Source organism: Eucyclogobius newberryi, unplaced genomic scaffold, assembly GCF_026437365.1.
Source record: "Eucyclogobius newberryi isolate DKJ021-1_F unplaced genomic scaffold, fEucNew1.0.hap1 SCAF_8, whole genome shotgun sequence".
In the NCBI taxonomy this organism is placed as follows: domain Eukaryota; kingdom Metazoa; phylum Chordata; class Actinopteri; order Gobiiformes; family Gobiidae; genus Eucyclogobius; species Eucyclogobius newberryi.
Window position 1 is genome coordinate 18,542,162 of NW_027316500.1, and position 25,773 is coordinate 18,567,934.

At 42.6% G+C, this 25,773-nt stretch overlaps 1 protein-coding gene and 1 long non-coding RNA gene across 4 annotated transcripts; both read left to right on the forward strand.

Annotated features, from left to right (window-relative positions):
- The first annotated feature begins 1,172 nt into the window (after positions 1 to 1,172).
- On the forward strand, positions 1,173 to 3,087 carry LOC140351105 (uncharacterized). Its single transcript, XR_011925336.1, has 3 exons — positions 1,173 to 1,282; positions 1,675 to 1,848; positions 2,955 to 3,087. It is a non-coding gene; the product is annotated as an uncharacterized lncRNA (long non-coding RNA).
- An 11,845-nt stretch (positions 3,088 to 14,932) lies between these two features.
- On the forward strand, positions 14,933 to 23,349 carry zbtb18 (zinc finger and BTB domain containing 18). 3 transcript variants are annotated; one of them, XM_072437598.1, is made up of 2 exons: positions 14,933 to 15,131; positions 19,364 to 23,349. In XM_072437598.1, exon 2 carries the CDS (start codon positions 19,381 to 19,383, stop codon positions 21,061 to 21,063), a length of 1,683 nt encoding a protein of 560 aa, XP_072293699.1. In that variant the 5' UTR covers positions 14,933 to 15,131; positions 19,364 to 19,380; the 3' UTR covers positions 21,064 to 23,349. The 3 variants fall into 3 exon arrangements, with proteins under 3 accessions (XP_072293699.1, XP_072293698.1, XP_072293697.1); XM_072437597.1 differs by lacking the exon at positions 14,933 to 15,131 and adding an exon at positions 16,550 to 17,063; XM_072437596.1 differs by lacking the exon at positions 14,933 to 15,131 and adding an exon at positions 18,126 to 18,415.
- Positions 23,350 to 25,773: the final 2,424 nt, after the last annotated feature.

Here is a 25,773-nt window from a genome sequence, read left to right on the forward strand (position 1 = left end):
CGGCTGATCCACGCGTTGGCCCGAGGCGCGTCTTAGGTTTTAAAGAGGCAATAACACGACTCTCACCGTCACGACTGGAATAATAATGGTTGGAATTAGAAGGGTTTTAATGTGGCGTTTGCTACAAAAGCTTCATTTTTTTTCTTTTGAATTAATTAATTTATTCAGGGCGAAATTATTTAAGCAAATTCAATGTATAATGGCCTACACATTAAATAAAAACATGGATAAAATAATGATAGTCTTGGATAAGATAAGACACCTTTTATTGTCAGTTTATAGCCACTTATGATAAAAAGAAAGACCATTTTTATTCTATTCTCACAGCCAGCCCCATACTCACGATCTATTATAAGACTTTAGTTGGCCAGTGATGGTAATAAAGATGAAGAAAAACATGAAACATACTGACTGTGTTCGTAGACATGGCCAGTCTTAGCTGCAATTTCTATTTGGTATGCAGAGCTGTAAAGGGGCTTATCACTCCTGGTCTGCTTCCTCTATTGTTTGATACAACATTTGGAGTTTGAGCGCAGCTGAGTAACAGGTTTAACTTCAGCCATCCCCACAGCCTCTGGTATTATTGCATGGCGGTATCTTAATTACCGTTGACAGCCGGAAGGATCAGACAGCTGTTTAGCATAAGACAGAAATGATTACTCAACAGCTGATCAGCCTGTGTAAATCAAAATGTTCAGTGGCCGTTTTTGGCTTAGGCCAGTGGGACAGTGCATTGTTTGAATAGCTCAGCTGGCCGCTGACGGGTCAGCTGTTACTTTATTGTACATCACACAAAACCCAGTTTAAATGTGTATGTTTGAAAATAATCCTGTCAAAGACAACACCTCAAATTGGTTCATTTGATTAAGTCTGTCCCTCTTCTGTTTCCAGATGGAGCAATGGGACAATTCATGAGTTTCAGTTTCCTATTTAGGGGTAATTTTGAGCTCTTTTCACCATTCACCATGACAACAATTCTAATTCATCTTTCATTCATGGATATAAACAGAAAAGCAAGTCACTTTACACCAACTTCCAAAAATGAAGTCTAAAGAAAGAACATTGGTTACAGTGACACAATTATGTTATATTATGCTTATACAGAAGCCATTGTGACCTAGATACAGCAGTTTTCTTACACGAGTATCAGTTAGTTCTTCTTTCTTATACATCACTGATGTTTTTATCCCTTCAGGGAGAATGATGAACTATTTCACAGCAAGAGATCGGGTCTGTTCAATGAGTCAGATCAGCCGAAGGAGCACAAGGTAGAGTCCTGTAGGTCTGTGCGGTCATCAGAGCATGAACATCACATAAGTCCACCACATGGGACAAGTGTTTTAGTTTTCCATAAAATATATTTAAACATACTCTCAGAAGTATCTATGCATTTATATATGTTTTTTTTTACTGTTTGTTTTTATGTCAACCTTCTGTATATGGAGATTTTCATTTGGGACGGTGTGCCACAGTGTGTGCCCCTGGCCTTCTGTTACTGCTGCTCTTACCAACCTGGACCCTGTCTCCTGTGGGTTGCACAGACCCTAGATGAATAACACGCACACTCTCTGCAGACAGGGCACAACATGTGAACAGGATTAGACAAACTTCTCCCATTTAGAATAACATGCCCCAATACCCCCCAGTGTTTTCAACCTCCTTTACCTTCTGCAGCCCAGTTCAGCCCCATAACCTCGCTCCAGCTCCAGATCTCCAGCTCCCAAAGCCCAGGGAAGCAGCAGCCGTGCCGGCCAGCCCTGCACCCCGCCGCCCTCTGGTCTGTCCCAGGTCTCTTTGATGTGGCTTCAGGAGAGGGAGGTGAGCCGCGCCCTGGAGACCCACATGGAGGTAGGGACAGCTGCGGTCAGGCAGACCTGGGCCTGGGACGCACTCACATATGCACCGAGACAGGACAGAGCAGCTGCAGCGAGGGCTGGAGGTGTGTACTTCTGTAGGACAGCTTGGGAAACAGGATGGTCCTGCACAACTCTGCCTCCCTCTGTTCTGGGTCACCTATTCTGCATTCAGCTGTGAAATGTAGGCAGCACACTACCAGATGACCACTTTAAAATGAATGTTTAAAACTACATGCAACTCTTTCTGATTATATAGAATTATAAGGTTGGGACACAATGTCATCTGGTCAACATGAAATAAAAACAATCAATCTAAGTATTTTTTCCCCTGTGGAATGATGAATATAACAATGAATCAGATGAAAAGATCTAATGTGCTACTCCAATGAGGTGCAAATAAATATACTAATATGCTGCTAACTTTACTATTCTAATTCATTCTACTCACACTATTACCAATATTATTGCACATAGAATGTTTAATGTAATGTATATATCCATTACAAGTAGTATACAAGAAAACATTTAAACATACGGAGGACATCTTTCGTGTATATATTCACACATTCACTTATGCAGTACATGTTTGCGCCTGTGTCTTATACTTTCTGCCCAGTGTATTTGGTCCAGGACCCTTTGTTGCACAGAGCCACAACATAATCCCCTCACCAGCTCAAGTGAGGGGAGAATATAATGGTTGAAAAATCTATTTATTATCCATCTATGAGTCTAGTTTAGAAATGTATCACTTTTAGTTATTAAACTTTAGTAATATATTGAACTTACTTCACAACTTGCTAAATAAAAGAGTCCGTGTCATCTGGTGTCACAAGTCTCTGATGGTTTGTCACAGCAGTATATCCAGATCCAATTAGACCCGAATCTGTCATACTTGAAAACATGTACGTTAGCCTTTTTCAAACATATGTAAATACACAAATGGATGATATAGTTACGCATTTTTTATTAATGAAGCCTTTACACAATAACAGATAAACATTGTAAACCTTGATCAGAACAAAATAACATGTCAACAGATTTTTTATTCCAGGACCAGGAGGTACCATGTTTCTCTAGCCTCAGCACCTTAGTGGGCAGTTGGGTTCCTGCTGCAGATGTGGTGTTGTGGTGGAGGAGAGTAGGTGACTCTACCCTCAAGGCGTTGATGGTGCCGAACCGCATGAGTTCTTCTGCAGAGGAGGTGATGGACCAGAGCAAGATGCTTCCAATAAGAAATGTCAAAAATAAATTCATGTATCTAACACCCAGGTGAACACATCCATGTAAGACAAACCTTTGATATTTCAAATCTGAATTCACATTAGACTGTTGTCCCCACGAGGCCAGAAGAAAACCACTGGGGCCATACTTGACTTTAGAAAACATTGTTGAATTTGGAAACTGTAATTGAAGCCGGAAAGAAGGCTGTCTCTGGAGGTAGCACAGGAAGGATGTGTGTTACTTTGTCTCTTGATACGTGTGCGGGTGTGTGAGTATTAGAGCGGCACAGCTGTCAACATCTGGGTACACAGACTGTGTTTGTCTTTCCAACAACTGGGTGAGATTAACATCAAAACACACTTGGGTACAGCCAGAGGACACACACATAGACATTTACTTCCCCCGAGGACCCCCACTTTCCAATCCTGCCACTACCTATTTCTGCACTTGTTCTGTCTCCAGCACACCGAGGCATGTCTTTTATGTACACAAATACACACTCCTGACACATTAGCGCTTTCTGTGTAAATGCGTTTTTCCTCAGGCAGCTTGCTCCTCAGAGACACACAAGGAAGTATGTGGCTTCTCCTTCACAGAACAAACTGCTGCTAACATCTGTGAGGAAGAAGAGGCAGATGTGAAAACGCTGTGTAGCGAGGGAGGAGATGTCTCAGTCATTCAGGCTGTCCAGCAATCTGCATCTCATACACTCTGAATCAGAATCCGTCTGCTTCAGAGGAAGTTATCCATTTAAACTGACAACAAAGCCATAAAGAAACCTACGTATGTTGTACACACTAAATTATAATTAAATGTGCACTTTCTAACTTTTATGGTTGAGGGTCTACCACCTGCTTGTCGCCACAGACAAGTTATTGCTTTGCCTGGAATGTTCCACAGTATGGCATTAAACTTAGCAGCAGGTGATGTTACCAGCTAGAGGTTTGTGGGGGGAAAGTGCAATTGAATAAATGCAGAGTGTAATGAATGCTGTGGAATATTCTTGGCAAAGCAATAAAACCAAAAAGATACATATTTGTACCTTTAAGCTCAGTTTGATTATTACCCTTGACGTTGCACTTAAACTATAATGTTTATATACACAACATAATTTAGATTTAGATGATATACAACTCACTAAAGCAGTCACTCAGGTTGCCTCATATAAGTGCAGGGGAGTGCGTTTGGACAGCCTGATGACCTGGAGAACACAGAGGATGTCTTTGTACTGTGTAGCCAAAACCGGTCATAGTGATGTTTTATTGAGTCAGTCGCCAACATAACATTATGCTCTTTCTAGTTTTTGTCATTTTCAAAAGATTTCTTTTAAATAATTAATTTGAATTGTGTTTGTGGTTCTTCTTAATGTTATGTGGCAAATATTACACTAAGTCATACCAATTCCCCCCAGGAGACAAAAAGTGTATTCTTATACTCACCAGTTGGAATAATTATGTAGATAAATCTCTATATTTGTAAAACAGTAATTTCTTATTTTTCCCAAGGCCAAACTAATTTTTTATATAATAACATATTTTTCAGGCAGACCACCAATCTGTTCACTGTGTGTTAAACAATTTACACATTTAAGCTCATTAAGATTGTTTAATAATTAAAATAAAAATGATTATATCAATATCATCTGTGTTCTTAGTAAATACAGTTATGAAATCCCTGCTTACTGTATAACAAATCCAACATAACATCCAGTTGTTGTTGTTTACTTGGTCAGCGGTGGAGGTCCCACTCAGGGGAGGGCTGCTACGTGCCGTCCCACTGACAGCTCACCATATGGGGGGCAGCGGGCACACTCTAAGCCTTGTGGAAGTTCACACACATGGATGTCACAAACTGACAGATGCCATCTTTGTGGTGAGCATGGAGCACACGGACACAGGCACAGGGCAAATCTGCTCCTGCATCACAGCTACAAACCCATCCAGATGATCCAGCTCATGGTGGCCCACGATATGACTGTAACCCTTGTTTTGTCTGCGCTGTTGTTTTTCAGAAGAACAGTCTGTGTTTGTGTTGTTTCGTTTAGGTAACAGTTTTGCCCAGTGATAGGACAGAGCCTGACTCCACAGTGACCTGAATTTTGGAAAGCGGTTGTAAGTGTGGAGGGAAATGTGTAAGGCTTAGTCGTTCTTAGCCGTTTAGTCGATTAGTCGGTTGATGGTGGATAGTTGACCAATTATTTTATTTAAATTATTTGGATTTATACTGAACAACAGCAGAAAGGAGAATATGTGGAGAGCGTTATAGCTTAAGACAGGGAGTGAATCATGACTTCAATAACTCTGCTTTATAAATGGTTTTTGCGCAGTTGCAGTTTGGGTCAGATATAGAGATACTTCATAGATTTGAGAGTTTTTGCCACACCCCCTTTTTAGTCGACTAAAAATCAGCAAAGCTTGTATTTGGTCGACTACAGGCAGCAATAAAGTCAGGATCAGAACACTCGTGCAAACTAGCAATGCAAATAAATGTGCTGTTTTTACATGTTTCACAGCTGCTTACTGGTGTTGTGTCCTTGGGCAAGTCATTGTTGTGTTTCTGTGAATGTATTGTTGGGGGTTGAAAGGGCAGATAAGCAGTCACACTTCCATCCTGTTTACTTTAGCTCAGTTTCGTCAGTCTGTTTCGAGAATTTGAGAAAACAGGTTGGTTACGACTGCAGGCCTTTCAACACTAATCATCAGTGTCATCTTTGATTAGATTTACATCCTCTACTTATTACACGGAAGTTAAATACTTTGTTTAATTATATTATGAGGAAGTCATTTATCATATTTCCTCAATGTGGCTATAGACCTTTTAAATGCTCTATCATCAGAAGTTTCAACTTTCTAGAATGGAGGCTGAATGAAACAATAACAATGATGAACTGACATCAGATTTAAATGGTTTCTGTGTCCTGTTCTGTATTGTTTGTATGTATGTATTATATGATAATTGCAAATAATAATGAACAACTTTGGGGTCACAATTTCTGTATTTACCCATTCAACACTAAAATTGGGATTTTACTGCAATCAAAAAGGAATATAGTATTCATCAAAACCTCAAATAATGCAACAACAAACAAATAATGTAAAATACAACTGTACATTTTTTTTTTAACTGGACTCTGATATCAATCATGTTGATTTTTCATATTTTGTTTTAACTTAATCTTTAATAATGACACTGAACAATTAAAGGGTTTTGTTTTCCCTTTTAATATATTAAAATCTGATATTGTGCACAATAGACACACTTCTCTCTTTTTTTTTTTCTTTTTTTTTGCTATTTGTGTCCAGGAGAAACACTTGCACTTGTGAATTTACTAGGCTTGAATAATGAGAGTGCAGCTCTTTCCATTTAGCTCGAGGCCTACAGCAGTAACATCTGGGCCGTTTGGCAGGCTGGCTCCATTGGCCTTGTTGGAAAGGCTCTTCAGCACTGCTCCAGATGCAGGCGAGGGAGGCCCAGCTCACACAGATGGAGACGCACACACACAACTGCTGGCGCCCACAAAGCACAACCCACATAATACGGGACCCACATATATTTATATACAAGTTGGCACCCTGCAAACTCGGCCCCACAAGAGAGCGCCTGTGCAGTTACGTGCACAGATGTGAGAGCAAATACAGATGTGCACAGAAGTAAGAGACACAATGAGCCACAGACAAACACAGCCACACACATGAATCCAGCCCAGCACCGGTCCCAGATGGAGACGGAGTGGCAGCTGATGTGGTGGGCAGCACTGCACATTGTTGGCACAGGTAACATGTTCTCAACAGCTGGCGCAGGTTAGGCATTCCTGGGAATTGGAGCCACAAGGCAAATGTTCCCGCTGGCTCGGGGCTGGCGCTGTAGCAGACAGGCTGGCAGGCTGGCACACAATTGCCCATACAAACGCTCAGCAAAAGTTGAATCTGAGAGGAATGGTCATACATCTTGGAGGATGGAGATATCACATGGCACTGGCTTCAAACGTTCATACCAACACAACAGGCAGCAAAGAATTTAAATTTTTATACTTAAAATTAATCTATAGTAAGAATTGTATTTTTAATATTAATTTGCAATGCAATGTAGATCAACCAGCTTATCCAATCATGTTGTTTAAGAGGATTACACTCTGTTGGATAGTTGTTCTAACGTGACATGTAAAAAATTATATAATCTTGCTGCAAGTGTTACATATGTTGATTGTAAATGCTAAGCTATGATATAAAGTAGATCATAATTTTATATTTTCTTTATTGTAAACCGCAATATTGATCTAAAATGTCTTAGTAATGGAAACGAGTCCCTTGAATTCATGTTCAAAGTTGCCAAACTGATAAGCTCTGCCTCTTCATACCAACATGTCCCTGTAACAAGCAGCAGACTGTCATTTTCCTGTGACATTTTATATCATGCATTTGTCACCAATTTTTTTTAAACTAAGTACATGTCTGAGGGCGGAGATAGGGGGCAGGGCTAAAGCACTCAAGCCTCAGTTGGAGGACAATAACAACGAATGAATCAATCAAAATACAACTTTGAGGAGACTAATGATGAGGAAAACACTGTTGTAACAAGATCAAAAACTGATTAACTGACCTTTAAGATGCTACAAGTTTCAATTTCCACAAAGCTATGACCATTGCAACTATTTATTATGACTTTGAAAAGACTTGTCACATTTCCAAGAGTGACAATAATAAAGCACACCTTATATAGTGTAAATTGTCTGATGTTGTGGTGTTATGGTGTGTCGCCCCTCTCTCCTCTCCCTTTGTGCAGTATTAGCCCTGTGAGTGCCGGGGGCAGCTTTCCTGCCGCAGCTGTTGGCGAGCTGCTCTGACATCTGGACTGGAGAGACAGGCAGACACTCTTTCACTCAGGGCAGAGGCTACAGTTGCTCCTTTCATTTCAACATAATCTTCTCATCTCTGTGATCTCACTTTAAAGATTGACTCAGATCACACTGGACTGTTTGCACTCTTGGCCTGGGTGTGCAGAAAGCTGTGTGCAGGGCTCAGTGGATTCAAAGCTCTCCAATGGTTTTTGTTCTCTTTGCATATTGTTAGTTTGAGGTTTGAGGATTTCAGAAAATGTTTGGTGAGTAAATCAGCTTTAGATTTCATACCAACATTTGTTTTAATATATATTACATAAGTTTAAATTAATTTGTAAATTTAACTCTTCCAATGAAGTTATACTTAACTTGTTGGCTTTAAAGGAGACATATGCTACAACATAAGATAAGATAAGATATTCCTTTATTGTCCACACATGGGGAAATTGCAGTGTTACAACGCAGTAGATACAGCAGAAAAGGACAGATAACTTATAGGAAGTTTTTTCATTTTTTTTTCAAACACTCTTAATAGAAGAACTCTTATAAACAAAAAAAAAGACTCTTATTAACAAAACTTCTGTAGACAGGACCTCTCATATCTTAATAGGGAATGGAAGGAAAATAATAAAAAATAAATAAAGGTGAAATAAAATAAAATAAAAATAGCAGGCAAAAATAATACTAATATAAACAGTCAAGTAAACCCTCTTATTTACATCAGTTATTTTCACATGAATATGACATTAATTGCGTGTGAGTACGACAGTAATTACACATGAATATGACGGTATTGCACATGATTAAGTCAGTCAGTATTGCACATGTTCAGGGCTAGCAGTGTTTGTTATAAGTAGATTTTGTTAATTGTTAACAAAATTATTTATCTAAAAAAAACATAACGTTGTATTTGGGGATTTTTTTAAATGCATCACATTATAATTATTTGTATTATTGAAAAAGTAAAAAGTAGTTATCCCTCTGAGAGATGTGTTTCTGCAACCATCTGATCTGAAGGCCACCTCTTACCAACAGCGACACTGTCCCTTCCTGAATTAAAAAGAAGGTTCATAACTACGTAATAACCTAAACCAACATCTTTGTGAAACCCTGGGACGGAGAAGAGCATTACCAATTTTCAGATACCACGACAGCGCCTTACAAATGATCTTTTTGTTTGGCACTAGATCGGGACTTTGGACTGACAAAGCCGCTTAATGTCCAGCAGGGTGTATGGGTCTGTGGTGGGACGTCTGGCCAGATGTATTGCCCCCCTACCTCTGTCCCAGCCCACACACACACACACACACACACACACACTCCTCCACATCCAGCCGCACATCCAGACTGTTGGCTCGGAGGCACCATTAACCAATTTAGCTTCCAGATGTCAATCATAGAGACACAGCCAAAGCCGCACAGCTCTTCACATACATGGGTGAGAAAAGCCCACACGCGCACATACATCCACAAGCTGTGATATACTGATGCAAGACCTAAATTACATACATAAAGATATAGTACATAACATCTAGATGCTTGCACTTTAACACATTGAGCCCAGCTTCTATGAGAAATAATATGTGTGAAATCTGATTGACAAGGCATTCTACCAAACTGCCTTTTTTTAGTTTTCAAAAATTAATCTTCACCATCTGGAGATAAGAAGTGCTCCTCTTGATATGCGGGACCCTCAGACGCCAACGCACGCCAGCTCACCCAACTCAGAAACCTACATTTCACGTCACAAAAAGCATTAAAGCCCGAGCACAAGACAAGCACTTCTCCAAAAGGGACAGATGCTGCACCTCTAGAGGCACAGAGACCCAGCAGATGTTTGCCAGCCAGTCAGATGGGCGAGCATTGATAGTTCATGAATATTTTACACTCAAAATGGCTGCATTCCAGACCGCCTACAACACAACAGCAGCCGCGTCAGGCAGGCCCAAGTGATCCCAGCGTTAAATTGTATATGGACCCACTTCCTCCCACTGTCGGCTAAACAAACACAAGGATGGAGAAATCTGTGATGGGTATGATGACACAATGAGTTGGTGAAACTTGAGAAGAACATTTGAGAAGTTGGTTTCTCAATTTTCCAACGGTTTACCAGAAGACGTGTGATTTTGTGCACATTTCAAACAGTTTATCCAATTGTCAAATTCAGTTCAAAATTAAATGTTATTTTACAGCCTTATTCCAAAATTGATTAAATTCATTTTTTGCCTAAAATTTCTACAAACAATACCCCCTAATGACAACATGAAAGAAGGAAATAATTGATTTACAAATGTATTTAAAAAGCACATGCACATAAGTATTTGCAGTGTTTGCCATGACAAACTGGTACAAACTCTGTCCACTGATCATCCTTGAGATGCTTCTACAACGTGATTGGACTCCACCTGTGGTAAAATCAGTTGATTGAACATGATGATTTGAAAAAGGTCCTAGAGTTAACCAAGTCGAAGCATTGTAGGATCCTATGAGCACAATGACTTTCATCATCTGTAAATGCCAAACTGAGCAATCGACGTCATGTCTGGAGGAAACCAGGCACCACTCGTCACCTGGACAGTACCATCCCTACAGTGAAGCATGGTGGAGGCAGCACCAGACCGTGGGGAGGTTTTTCAGCAGCAGGAACTTGGAGACTTGTCAGGATCAACAGAAAGATGAATGCAGCAGTTTACAGAGACATCCTTGATGAAAACCTGCTCCTGAAGGTTCAACTTCAAAGACAATGCCCATAAGCACACAGCCAGGAGAACAAACGGGTGGCTACAGGACAACTCTGTGAATGTCCTTGAATGACCCAGCCAGAGCCCAAACTTGAACCCAAATGAACATCTCTGGAGAGATCTGAAAATGGCTGCCAACCGACGCTCACCAGCCAACCTGATGGAGCTTGAGAAACTGCCCAAAAATAGGTGTGCCAAGCGTGAAGTATTATACTCAAAAAGACTTGAGGCTGTAATGAATAAAAACTATTGAATTGAAAATGTATTGAACTGTGAATACTTGTTTTATTTTTAAAACATTTGCAAATAATTCAAACAACCTTCTTTGATGTTGTCTTTATGGGGTATTGTTTGTAGAATTTTGAGGTAAATAATGAATTTTATCAATTTGGAACAAAATGTGTAAAAAGTTACGCACTGTGAAAACCTGCATGTAACATTTCTCAATTGCGATGTTATTGCTTTGTCTGGTAAGACATTTTATTTATTATCTCCACTCAGGAAAGTAGTTCTGCGAGCAAACTCACAGTAAATGCATGTTTTCAATAAATATGCCTGTAATTCAATAAAGTCTGTAAGAATATATTTTTTTGTCAATAATAAAATGAAGCTGTACTTGTCATTGTTTGTGTCAAACCCACTTAAACACAGTCGTCCTCTCCACCATCTCCTACTGTCTTCCTGTTTGTCACTGACCACCTCTGATGTGCTGGAGTCTGGAGCCCTCACCTCCCTGCTGGGTCCACCACTGCATCATTGTGCAGTAGAAAGAGCATGTTCAGGTTTTACTTTCAGTCAGATAAAAAGAACTATCTTTCAGTTCAGAAAGACAGTTCAAGCTTTGAGTGCTTTAAAGAAAAGCGCGATATAAATACACTGTAATAATAATAATCATAATCATAATCATAACAGTAATAATAAGTGAACAAACACCTGAAGATCATGCTCACAGGTGCCTTTAGAAAAATCTTCTCAGAAACGACGTCGCCCTCTATATAATTTAGTTTATTTATTTATTTGAATAGGACAGCATGTATTAATGAACAGTATTAGGGTGTGAACTCTAATGGGTTTTGTAGTGTTTGTGGTCATGTGTCATGTGTTTTCTATCCTTTGCTGCAGAACAGGAACTAACTGAAGACAGATTTCGAAAATTGAAATTGTTGTTTTATTAGAACAAACGTATGCACATATAAACTTGTACAGACTTATATCTAGCTCTATATCTTTCTTGGTGGGTTAGAGAAGACTTGAAAAACATTTGATTTAATGATTGCGCGAGAAGTTGACTGTAAACAGAAAACACCTTGTGCTTTATGGACTTGTAATACGAGTAATTTGCTGACCTATAACTGTGGAGGGACATGTGCAGGACAAAAGAAATCATCATGGAGGTTGTGTTCTGTTTTTATTGGGTGCAGTTGATTTTGGCGTCCTATTGTTTCCATCCACACACAAAGAATAAAGTACAGAGGCCCTCGCTGCATGTCAACAACAGCACAGTTTAAGTGTCAACACTACACACAGAATATATTATGGATAGATTCAAGCCATTTGGAAGGAGACAATGACAACAGGTAGACCATGTTGCATGTGAGAAGATGTTTGACGAAGTTGTGACAGATTAAATGTATGTTTTTTGTTCGTATCTAAATATGTTTCTATGTTAATTCTGTCAATACGCCTCACTGTTTTTGTTTTCTTTTGTTTGTGTTTACTGGATATTCAACACTGGCAAAGTAAACAGGAGATGGAGGAATTTATAATAGAAAAACAACATCCCTCTTCCAAGGAAACAATGTAAACAACTATTTGTCTTTTCTTTTTTCTGCACAGACTACGACATCACTTGTATTTTGATCAGACATGACATGTGAGAGGCTGTGAAGTAGTTAACAATTAAGTAGTAGCAACAGCAGGACAGTAGGCTTAGTTATTAATGTACTCTCTAAACAATTTTTACGACAGTTTCAGCATTCTTGTGACTCCAGTCATTTTTATCTGATTTTTACTGGTAGATCATTTCCACTTTCTGATTTAATCTAGTCGGGGTTTTCCTCAGAAACTCCAGCAACCTCTCCAGCTGCTGAGCCAGGACGTCTATTGTGGTCAGAGGGATCTACAGCGCCCTCCAGAGGCAGAAAGCAGACAAGATATTTGACTAAAGCCTGGTGTGAAGCCTCATGTTTTATTCTACTGGATAATAACCTTCCTTGTGCTCACATTTTATTTATTTTCTGAAAATGTATTTTGTACAGTGTAGACTGTTGTGCCTATTATGTTAGTAATTATATATATCATTATTATCATTATATAGGCTATTATAACCAAGTAGGTCTACTTAAAAAAAAAAAAACACACACTAACAGATTGGGCAAAGTTGTAAAACGTTTAGTTTTGTAATGCTATAAGATAACGCACCTGACACACACCACCATATTTTAGAGTAACATTTCCAAGAAAGAAAATAAAACCTTCTTTGTTCCCAGATCGATGTAAATATTCAATCTTCTGTAAATACCATGATATGTAAGATTATGCAAGAAAAGCTATTGCCTAAATTAGCTCATAGTTATGAATGTTAAAAGGCTGTTTTCATGTGATCCTGTGCCGCTGAACTGTGCCTGCTCAGGCCTAATTGTATTTGTTATACTTGTCTGAACAAGGGGCTCATTGTAGTGTGCTGGTTACGGGGCTCCCCAAATTGATAGACACATAACAGGGTCAGTGTTCATTTGCATTTTAACAAATCCTTCAGCTATGACACCGGATTGTGTGAATTCATTACCATACAGAGATGCACTTCATCCAGCCATCCATTAGTAACGCCAATTAGATTACTGGGACAGGTTTGGAAGATGCAAATCAGACAGGCCCACTTAGAGATGCCCAGAGTGCCCCTGTACAGGCTGCCAGTGGATGCTGGTCAAGGTTGTGGTCCTGACCTACATAGGACACTTGTCTCTTAGGCTAAGGGGTCAAATCTGACATATGTGCAAAATAGTAAATACTAAAATGACAAAAGATATGATTTCTGTGCAAATCACAAGTCCACACCCTGAGCCTGTGACTGAACTGCTGACAAGGTGCATTCACACTTGTCTTATTGGGTCCTGGTTCGAACCAAGTTTAAAGATGTAGACTTGGATCGGTCCTGCTCTAGTTCTGGATTAGTTCAGCATGAAGTCCCAGTTTAATCCCAACTCATAGTGCAGGACAACAAAGCGGCAACAAACCTTTTTTTTTTTAAAAGCTCAGTTATCCTAGTACTATCTAATTGTGCAAAACCATGGATCTTGAAATACCTATTGTATCTGTACCATAGATGTATTAAATTATCTGTATCTGTGTAAATATTTGTTTGGTAGTTGCACGGCACATGGCATGATGAGTCTATTATAGCCTTCAGAACTGACTACTACACACCTGTTAATACACAACTACATGACATGAGCTCAGAGCTGTTATTGTGGACTCATTTCAATAGACTTTACAATATTTCCTGTCAAGGTGGTGCACCTGCTCATCAGCCCCGCCTCCAGCCCCGGTCCTGACCCGACTAACAGACTACAGTACCCGAAGTGCACCGCGGCGTGCCTGCGCCAGTCCGCCTCCTCCTGACTCGCACAACCAGTTGGTTTGGCCCAGCTGCTTCTTCTCTCCTGCCTCCTCCTGTGCGTGTGCGTGTGCGTGTGTGTTGCTGCTGTGTGTGTGTGTGTGTGTGTTGCTGTGTGTGTGTGTGTGTGTTGCTGTGTGTGTGTGTGTGCGTGTGCGTGTGTGTGTGTGCGTGTGTGTGTGCGTGTGTGTGCGTGTGTGTGTGTGTGCGTGTGTGTGTGTGTGTGCGTGTGCGTGTGTGTGTGCGTGTGTGTGCGTGTGTGCGCGTGCGTGTGTGTGTGTGTGCGTGTGCGTGTGTGCGTGTGTGTGCGTGCGTGTGTGTGTGTGTGTGCGTGTGTGTGTGTGTGTGTGTGCGTGTGCGTGTGTGTGTGTGTGTGTGTGTTGCTGCTGTGTGTGTGTGTGTGTGTTGCTGTGTGTGTGTGTGTGTGTGTTGCTGTGTGTGTGTGTGCTGTGTGTGTGTGTGTGCTGCTGTGTGTGTGTGTGTGTACTGCTGTGTGTGTGGGTGTGTGTCCGTGCGCGCGCGCGTGCTGCTGTGGCGTGTCTCTGGTGTCAGCCTACGCCGCCGCGCGCGCGCGCGCGCGCCCCTCCCTCTCCGGTGTCGGGGGCCGCTCCAGTTGCCTTCACGTTCCTTCTCGCCGGCTCCATTGGCTTCAGCGCGGTGCCAGTCAAGCTGCTCTCTCTCTCCAGCCCGAGTTGAACAGCAGCAACAGCTCGGAAACATCTGGCCGCCGCAGAGCGCTACAGTCCCCGTCCCTCCGCCTGCTCACCTCGCAGCCTGTTATGGAAATGAGACTAAAGTCTCTTTAGTTTGGTGCGGGGACCTGACGGCGGACGCGGCGGAGACGTTGGAGCTGGTGGTCTGTAAGTGCAGTGTCTCCAGTCCGATGAGAGGAGGCTCCGCGGAGGGAGAGGGTGGGTTACGGAGGGGGAAAAGTAGCTAAATCTTCCTTAGCATGACAGTGTTGTGTCTTTGCACTAATAGTTGCCATGTTGCTGTCCCCGCGCGGTGTTTTAGCCGCTGTTGTCATAGCAGCCGGGCCTCGCGCACAATTGTAAAGAGCTCAATATTGTAGTCGCTGTTCGCTTTACTTTTGTTAGCAATGCTCGGGCTATGGCTAAGTTAGCTGCGTGGGTCAGTGTGTGAGCGCCTCTTCTTTCTGTTTGTCTTTTACATTGATGTTCTGCTCGCGCTGTGGCTCGTGTAGCAGCGGATCATTGAACCACACATACAACCAAGTTATAAAGCTCATTTGTCCGCGCGGAGGAACCTAAAGCTGGCGACTAAAGCTGCTTAAATAAGTTAAAATAGCCAATGAAAAATCAAAACAAAGCAATGACTCATTCATTTCACAATTCCCGGTCAGTATTATGGCGCTGTCACGGGCTGGAATTCAGATGATCAGGAAAGTCTGGTGGTGTCATAAAGTTTGTATTGGATATTGTTCTAACTGTCCCGGCGACATAAGGAAGCTACTATTACACTGTAGTAATCATTATACTTAATTATTGTGTCATTTATCACGCTATATTTGTCTTTTTATTAGTATAAATTATGTCATAATCTGCCATTATATTGTGTTAATAACATAGGCTGTTTAATTAATACCCCCAAAGTATAATATCCTGTATGCCTTATTATGAAGTATTTGCAAGTTATTTCTCTAGTGAATTTCTTGAGGTAATATAAAAAGGCTTGTTTTCCTAATTTGAAATAAAAGCTTGAATCTGACGGGCCGCTTTTGTAAGTTTCTCTGCGGCTTTTTAACTACTCATGGCCCTTTTGTTTGGCCTGCTCACTCATTAGGTTCTCGGATTTGGCCCCATTGTTTTCTCATTTCATTTTTGTCCCTGTCACTTGTCCGGAGGGTCCGTGTAGGGGGCAAGGATGAATGAATGAGGCACTGAATGAACGCAAGACAAGGCAGTGGCGCTGAAGCGTAAAGAAGTGGGAAACAATATCAGCTGCGTGCGTCTGTCAGTTGCAAATGTGCCTTGTTATCTTTTGTTATTACTGGAAGGTGGTAGAGACCCAGGCAAGTGTTTTCAAACTGCTGAAGTTTTACCCGAAAGTTTTATTTGCTTCGACCTCCTGAAAGTATGACAGAGGTTTTCAGACTGGTTACTTTTTGTTATAAGCTGGAAACAGCACCAACCTGCATTTTGCATTGTTGTGCCTTTCCCACAGAAAGAATAAAGGCGCAGAGAACAGTGAGGGAGACTGCGAGCTGCGGGACAAAGTTGTGTGGTGTTGGTATTGGTAGAATGAAAGAGGAGTCTGGTGGCAGGAGTGTAGAGGAGGCAGCATATGGCTGTAGAAAGAGCACAGCTGGAGGTAGCATCTCCATCTGAGGATGATGTCAGAGCAGCTGACAGGCTGCCATCCACCCCACCTCCTCCTCCCTCCCTCTCTCTCTCCCTCCCGCTCCTTTATTGTGAGCCTCAGCGGCAGCCTGGGAGAGTTAGTGCTTTGAGTGTGTGTGTGTGTGTGTGTGTGGGTGGGTGTGTGAGTGTTTGCGGCTGCCGATCAGCGCCAGTTAGTTAGGAGGAGGAGGGAGGTGGTATCTCGTTCCCCCTCCAACATCTCCTCCACTTTGCATCTGTCCCTCGCAGTTTGAACAGCGCATTTTTTCTGCCTGCCTCCCTCTTCTTGTCTTCTACCCACTCATTGATTCAGAGAAAGACCGAGCAAGGAAGAGAACAAGCAAAAAAGATAGATAGTGAGGGAGGGATACGAGCCAGAGCCCAGCTATTCTGCAACAGTGGACTTAATCAAGTTGATGCATACTGCTACAGGTACGATTGTGTGTGAGTGTGGCAGAGTTTGGGCGAGTTGTTTAGTTTTGTTGTGTGTTTGTGTGTGTGCAGCGTGTCAAGCCGCTCTGAGAGGAACTGCAGCTGAGTGGAGTAGTAAACTCGTGCTGGTGTTCCTGTCTGTGGGCTAATTGCAGTCCGGGAGCTGCTACTGTGTTATGTTAGACTCCAAAGACTTCAGCTACTGTTTTCTCTTCATGTTTATCCAGCAAAGCATAATTGTACACAGTGTGAAGCAGCGCGATGTGCTGTGCATTTGCGGGGAAATGTTTATCCATTGTGCATCTTGCTATAACTTTATTTATACATTAAAAAAGTTTAAATTAAGATTTTACTATTTACCCAAAAGGCATTTTTGTATTGAAATATGCTTTAAAAAAATATTTTATTGCTTATAATCAGTTTTTGTTCCATTGCCATAAATGACTAGAAAGTGTGTGTGCGGGCTGCTCGGGCTGCTCGGGCTGCTCGGGCTGCTCGGGCTGCTCGGGCTGCTCGGGCTGCTCGGGCTGCTCGGGCCCCTGCTGCCGGCTGGAGTAGAGGAGACTAATTTAGAAGTTGCAGATTTGAGCTGCCTGAATTGGCTAGACAGCTGTAATCGCACTCCCTCCTAGTCTTAATCTCTTTATCTGGCTAGCAGCTGCCATATGGCCCCCGTCAGCTGGATCAGATGTGTAAGCCTCTCTCCTGCCCCGGCATGGCTGTCCCGAGCTGTACCTCTTACACCCAGACCCATGGCGGGCCGGGCGGCCCCTCTCCTCTGTGATGCCCGGGCAGTGCCTGGTCTGTTCAGCCGGCCGGTGACCAGCCTCTGCCCTGCCGAGCTTGTACCGCGACTCCCTCTGCACAGTCGCTGCGGCTGACTTTATTTTTAGCCATCTTTAAGGATTAGGATTGATGCTGTGACGAGCAGGGCACTTACAGTGATTGTATTGTAAATCTTCTCGTCTTGGATGGTGGTGGGCGGAAAAGGGGGGGTGAGGGACGGGGCAGAATAAGGTGGAGCGGATGTGCGGGACAGTTTTTCTGTAAGAGAGAAGTGCGCGAGGAAGGGTCCTGCGTAAAAGAGGAGGTGCAGATTGGTTTGGCTGGACAGGGGGAGGGGTGGGAGGAGGTGGGACACCCTTGTCCCCGTAAGCCCCTCATTAAAAGCAGTCTGTAGGAGCCTGAGGGCAGCAGCACACATAGACAACAGGCAGACAGCTCACATGCACTCACACATCCGGACACTCGGTTTAGCTTCATTCAAATGAGCTGATTTAACTGCTTTGGTTAACACAGCGTAGCAGGAGCCATGTATTTCCTCAGACAGGACAAATCTACTTGGTTAACAGGTGAGGCGTCATTCTTTTACACTTAGTGCTGTTTTTCCTTACATTTCAGATCTTCATAAACTTCTTAGGTTTATATATGTTTTTGCTTCTCCAAACTTACTCTTAACCTGGACTTTGCAGCTTAAACAAGGGACAAGTCAGTATTCAATAGCGCAAAACCATTTGAGCATTTTGCTTCAGTGGAGGTGTTCAGTAGGCTGTTGTGTGTGTACGTGAGGACAGCGTGTGCAGCTGAAAGCCGGTTACCTAAAAGGGCTGTGCCAGGCCAGGCCAAAGTGGGTTAATAAAAATAACCAGCGTAGGAGCAGCGACAATCCAGGAGTGCAGGCAGAGGAGTTAGAGAGATGCAGCGAGAAAAGCACAAGCTGTATCGCTGCGATGCCTTTCTTCGTGTTGGGCTTTCTCAATAACTTAGTCTCCGATCCATTTCTATTATTTAATTAGCTGAAAACTCTCAGTGTAAATTAAGAGCGTAGAAGGGGCATATTGAATACTAATATTGCATATTGTTTTTAAAAAGCAACATTTATATGTTTTATGTCTTATTACCTGCATGGCTGCATCAATGGGAATTTATTATCTAAGCAAACAAAAAGTCTCAGTGTTTAAGTTTTAGTTTTTTTGCTGGTGTCAGCATTGGCATGACATTTGTCTCATTTTATGGTATTTTAAAGTGCCCTAATTTGAGCTAATTGTATTGACAGCTGTTATTGTAAATCAATTTAAAATTATTTTTAGTTGTATCAAATCTCTATAAATATATATGTTTTATTTACACAGTAGCCTTTATGAATTTAATAATAGCAATATATATGTTTATATATATATATATATTTATATATATATATATATATATATATATATATATATATATATATATATATATATATATATATATGAAAATATGAATTACAAAATATTCCTGACATATTCCTCATGTGTGTGCAGGTTATGAGGACGGCAGGATGGAGTTTCCAGACCACAGCAGACATTTGCTCCAGTGTCTGAGCGAGCAGCGGCACCAGGGCTTCCTGTGCGACTCCACTGTTCTGGTGGGTGATGCTCAGTTCCGCGCTCACCGTGCCGTGCTGGCCTCCTGCAGTATGTACTTCCACCTCTTCTACAAGGACCAGCTGGACAAGAGGGATGTGGTCCATCTCAATAGCGACATTGTAACGGCGCCCGCCTTCTCTCTGCTCCTGGAGTTCATGTACGAGGGAAAACTGCAGTTTCAGAAGCTGCCCGTGGAGGATGTGCTGGCTGCAGCCAGTTACCTGCATATGTACGACATTGTCAAGGTGTGTAAGAAACGGCTGAAACGGAAGGCCACCGCCGAGGCAGACAGCACACGCAAAGAGGACGATGGCTCCAGCTGTTCCGACAAGGCAGACAGTCTATCAGATAGCTCGATTGGCCAACCCGCCACCGCTGACCTGCTGCACAGTGACGAGGAGGAAGAAGGGAAGACGGAGGCAGCACCGCTGTGGCTCAGACTGCCCTCCTCTGACAGACCAGTTACCCCCACCATGGCCCCGGGCAGTCCCGCTAACGGAGAGGCCGAGACCCATAGCGCAGAGAGACTGGCAGAGCAGAAGCTGCTCTCTCCGGCTGGCAGCCCCAGCAGCTCCACAGGCTCCCTGTCCCGGAGGTCCCCACACTCCATCAGCTCCCGCAGAGACCACCGGGGCCGCAGGGTGTCCAACGACACCGCAGACTGTGTCCTGGACCTGTCTGTCAAACCCATAAGCAGCAACCACAGCAGCCACCCACCGCCATACTTCAGCGGGACGGCCACACCGGACAGCCTACAGAGCCCGCTGGCTGTCAGGGTCAAAGTGGAGAGAGGTGTGGCTTCAGACGATGATGAGGAGCTGGGAGGAGGGGATTATGATATGGAGCATAGCGGACTCAAGGTGTCAGCTCCCAGTACAAACGGTGGTCTGGTCCACCACATGGTGGGGGGTCCTCTGTCGGCCCAGAGGAGACTGGGTCTGGAGGCGCACCTCTCAGCGCTGCGTGAGGCGTCTCTGGCCTCAGAGCTGGAGCGAGAAGACAAGGCTGCGGCAGGTGCAGATGACGAGGACCTGCTGGGAGGTGACGATCACACTCAGGCCGAGGCGGCCACTATGGACAGCTCTTTGCTGCCCTATGTGTCCAACATGTTATCAGCTGCGCACACACAGATCTTCATGTGCCCTCTGTGTAACAAGGTGTTCCCCTCACCACACATCCTCCAGCTCCACCTCAGCTCGCACTTCAGAGAGCAGGAGGGCATCCGCTCCAAGCCGGCTGGAGATGTGAACGTGCCCACCTGCACCATCTGCAGTAAGACCTTCTCCTGCATGTACACGCTGAAGCGGCACGAGCGGACTCACTCTGGGGAGAAGCCCTACACTTGTACCACGTGTGGGAAGAGCTTCCAGTACTCACACAACCTGAGCCGGCACGCCGTGGTTCACACGCGCGAGAAGCCGCACGCTTGTAAGTGGTGCGAGCGCCGCTTTACACAGTCTGGGGACCTTTACCGACACATCCGTAAGTTTCATTGTGAACTGGTCAACTCACTGTCAGTCAAAAGTGAACCTCTGGCACTGCCCAACGTGAGAGACTGGGCCATAGAGGACAGCTCACAAGAACTGTGGAAGTGAAGGCTGGACTGTAACCTGCTGACTCATGCTCATCGTCGCAAATCTCATTCAATTGCACTTTAATAGCACATAAAATGTTACTACTGAAAATTTTATTTTTATTTAGTTTCTTTCTTTTTATTTGGTGTGAGCTGTGTTTGGTGGTTTTAAGTGCGTCTCTGGACTAGATCGTAGTGAAAGTTTCTTTGAAGAGGTTTTGTGTTTTATTGGTGTTATATCACAACGCTCCGACACTGGTCACCATCATATCAGTCAGACAGTCTAACACACTGAAGCTGAAGCATTATCCTCACTAAACGGGTACTGTGAGCACCACACACTCGTGTGTGAAACTGCACTACTCATCTCGGGTGCGTGAGTGTGTGTTTGTGTTTTATTTAATTTTCTACTGGTATGGAGGCGCGCTCCTCTAACTAAGCTCTTGTTGTGTAAGGGAAAAGCTCATTGACAGATCGATAAACTCATGCAATGCACAGCCTCCCTTTTCACTTTCAATCAATTTGAAGTATTTTTAAATAATCTTGGAAATTATTATTATTATTGTTATTATTATTATTATTAATAGAGTTTTTTTCTTAAATATAGCTGGCAGTTTTTAAACATCTCTTGTTGAAAAGGTATTTAATTTAAGGTTGTTGTATATTGTTCTTCTAGAGTTTTAATCTTGGACATCTTTTTAAATTAATATGATAATTATTATTTTTTATTACTTTTTGTAATGGGACCTGCTGTTGTTGCATGACGTCCACACCTGTATATTTTAATAAAATGTGAATTTGCTGTATTACTGTACACATTGTAATTGAACAAACAGGCTTTTTATTTTCCATTTTCTGTGAATATTTCTCAAAGGTGTAGTCTGTTAAAACGATTATTCTCACATCCACAAAAAATGCATGAACATTTTATGTTTTTTTTTGGTTTGTTTTTTTTGAGGAGAAGGATAGAATATTTTGAAAGTGAAGGGTGATTTTTTTGCTGGATGTAGGTGTGTCACAGGGCTTGTGAATGTTAGCGGATGCTGCGCTCTGTTGAAACATTTGAAGCCTGTGTCTGTTTGCACTGATCTGCTGTGTATGTGTTGTGTGTGTTTGTGAGTGTGTCACTGACCAGTGGAACTACTGACCATGTGTATGTCACTAACCCAGCACTTCCTCCTGCTCTTCCTCAGGCGTTTGTGTGTCCACTGTGTGTTTCTGTGCTCCTCTCTGCTCCTCTCCTCCGGCAGCAGGACACCCATGGGTGTTTCTTCAGGTCTGTGGGTGCTGTAGACTCGAGTCAGAGGAGACAGAGAGGTTCAACTGTCCTGCTGAATGTTAAAGACTCCGATCTTTTTTCATGATAAAATGTAGTGTGTATGTTACACAAGGGAGAGCGTGATTTAGACATAGATTCTGTAAAAACAGAATTGGCATGCCTGAATGCACCTTTTTAAGCTCAAAGACAAAATCAGATTTTTTTTCTGAAAACTTGCCTTTATGAAATCATTTTTGAGTATTTGATACAGCCATTTAGAAATGAGGAAATTGTGTATTAATTCATGTTTACTGGAAACTGAATTTATTTGAAAATTTTGACGATAATGGACACAAATTGGAAATCATTTAAAAATGTTCTGTGTGTGATTGTCACCCTAGCTGTTGGTGAGTGGACTTCTGAATGCTTTGTTTACAGACAGCCGTGGCCCCCTCATCTCTTCCTCTGTGGGACCACACCCCATGGTCCATACACATGTGCATGTACAGAGTGTCATCCAAACCTTGTGCACATGGGCTCGCTCCTGCTGTGTGTTCTGGTTGTACTTGACTGCCTTAATCTGCTGTAGTACAGCCTGATCTGATTTTACTCTGACGGTGTGTGTGAAGTTTAGGGAGTTGCGCTGTGAATGAACCACCCTTGAGACATCCACCACTTTTACTTTTATTTGACTGTGCTTACTTGAAACCACAAATATCATGACAGGTTGTAAACAAACAGGTGGAGTGTGCAGGGTTGGAGGTTTTCATAAAAGTTTTTTCTGTCTCTTTTGAAAGAGGACAATCAGTGGAAAAAAAACGAGCTGATTAAATTATTTGCTCCCCGTTTGAGACTAAAAACAGTTTTCTTTCTTTTCAATTTCAGATTTAGTCATTTTTTTTAGCTTTGACAATCATAGTTTTTATTTGTGTTTCTCAAGGGGAGTAAATTCTAAGTGTGTTTAGTTTTGTAATTTTTGGTGTGTGCTGTTGTTGACATTTTTAAATTGTGTGCAAACTGCAATAAATTATAAGAATCTCGTAACCTGAATGTGTTTTCTGTGATGTAATGTATGAACAGACTACTAGAGGAGCCCATGCAGGAGGCTGTGGCATGCCGGCCCCAGTCACTTCTGAGTGGGCGTTCCTTGTGTCCATGTTTACATGATGCATGGAGGAACAGCAACTTCTGATACATCCGAGCTGTGGGCAGAGAGCTAACCCCCTTTGTAACACACATGTACACACCGGCTACACAAAGCTCCTCAAGTCCAGTATTCCAGTAAAGAAATCAGCTTTAGCTAATAATGTCTTGCTGCCTGCTAAACCTGTACAGATGCATTAAAAGCCCCTGCACTTGTCAGAGGCCAAGAAGTAGCAGCATCTATTAGAGCCACAGATGGTCCCTGAGGTAAGCCCCAAACACTCCTAATAAGCTCCTAATCTACCCTAACCTAACCCACACCACATTGTCCCCGGCCTGAGAGACCTAATGTTGGGCCGAGGAAGCACAAGATCGGAGTAACCAGCCTTCAGAACCATTTATAACCTGCCCCAGTAAGAAAAGAAACCATTTGCAAGTGAAATGTCGTTATACCCGTGAATTTCAATATGAAATATGGTTGTAAATATGAAGCGTAAACACACCACAATAGTTCAACGGTCTGGAACTCAAACAAGCAATAAAACAAAATACTAACAATGACGGAAATGTAAATGTACAAATGCACAATCCTTGGAAAGCATGCAATATATAATAATCTCAAAAGGAAGGATGGAATGTTGGCAAATGCAATAATTGATGTTGCAACAAACTAAGTTACAATAGCCAATATAGTTACTGTTAAATGAAAATGTTAAAAAGCTGTTTTTTTTCACACCTAAATTAGCCTTGATTTAATCTTGGTTTTGTTAAGTTTTTATTTTGACAGTTCGACCAAAGTAAGGACTGCACATTTGAGTTTTTTTTATTTCTTATGTCAATAATTATGCTAAGATATCTCAATAATATCGATGCCACTGCTGTATCACATATCACAACATTGGCTAATATTGTGCAGACTTAATATATGTTAACTTTAATTTGATGGATTTTATTCAACTGGAATCAAATTAGACTAATATTTTAAACTGTTGTACCACTGTATAGTTGGTCCATTGTGAGACGAATAAATTGCCTTGGTTATTTACGACAGGTTAATTGTGTGTACATTTACTTGCGGCCCTCTGAGCCAGCGGCTGCAGGCAGACTGTATGTTAACGGCTGTATAGAATAAAACAGAAAAGCTTTGGTTCTGCGCTGTGGTGATCATTAATTGCAATCTGCAGCGTTCTAAGTGAACATCTGCTTGTAGACAACTGCTCTGTCTCGACGTGCGAGGAGGCAGCTCGAGCTTTACTGTGAATGTAGGTCATTAATTTGTTTCTGTCTTTTGTTTACTTAAGGAAGGGGGACAAAGGGGCAGCTGCAGAACCATTTGGCTGTGCCCAGGGCGGGCCAGCTCAACATGTTGGGGAGGCTGAGACCAGCTTGGGCTCCTGTCTGGGGTCCCGGGCCCCTAGACTCTGCTGGGCTACTGCTGCTTCTTCAGTGCGTGAGCGAGAGCCCTCTGCCAAGCCGCCAGGACCCAGTGAAGGGTTCACAATATTAAGGGGGAGGGGGAGATAAGACGGGCCTGTTGACTGTGGAGGTTTTCTAGTTCATCAAAATATCTTGGTTTTGCAGTTCAGTGGAAAGAGCATTTACCCCTGGACTAGAAGGTTTTCACATTTGAGAGCAGAAACTGAGACGAGACAAAGATGACAAGGTGGACATGGCAGAGGTCTAAACCCCATGCTTTTGTCACATTTGTAATCTTACTCCAGCAAGTCAATTACAAGTAAACACTGAACAATAAACAGCTGCACTGCTTAAAATATGTTCAGTACATTTCTAATTACCTTAATCATTCAAAGCAATTATTCTCACTATAAATTAAGAAATCAAAAGTGCAGGTTGTTCCAGTCACGTTGAAATGTTTGAGCAGAATGAACCACAGACGAGCAGAGACAGGAGAAAGCCGGGACGTGTGTGAGCACAAGTGATCAAGGATTGTCTCCATATTTAAAAGAGCTCCTTTGTCAGCCACTCTGCACAGCAGGACAGAAGGCAAGCAACAAGCGCGCAGACAATACAGTGGCACTGCGCTGGAGGAGGGGGGCGAGTGGAGGGGGCTTTTTGGGAAACACTGGGGGTAGAGTATCCCAGAGCAGCCAGCCGCCCGCTACTACACCCCACTGTCCTGGAAACAAAAGACAACTTGAACTTGAATATATGAGGGGGGGCCCAAATAGCACTTAAAAACCGCAACCCCCATCATCCAATGCCATTCAGAAATATACAATCACAATGCAGTGTGCATAAATAAAAGGACAGGGCCGCTGCACTGTGAAGGCACAGGTAGAACTAACCTGTCTTTAACATACACACAAGAGG

Excerpts from the sequence above, each read along its gene's own strand:
- zbtb18 (XM_072437596.1), top strand. The coding sequence starts at position 18,376 with ATGTATTTCCTCAGACAGGACAAATCTACTTGGTTAACAG. Across the intron at positions 18,416-19,363 it reads CAAATCTACTTGGTTAACAG|GTTATGAGGACGGCAGGATG; the intron begins GTGAGGCGTCAT and ends ATGTGTGTGCAG.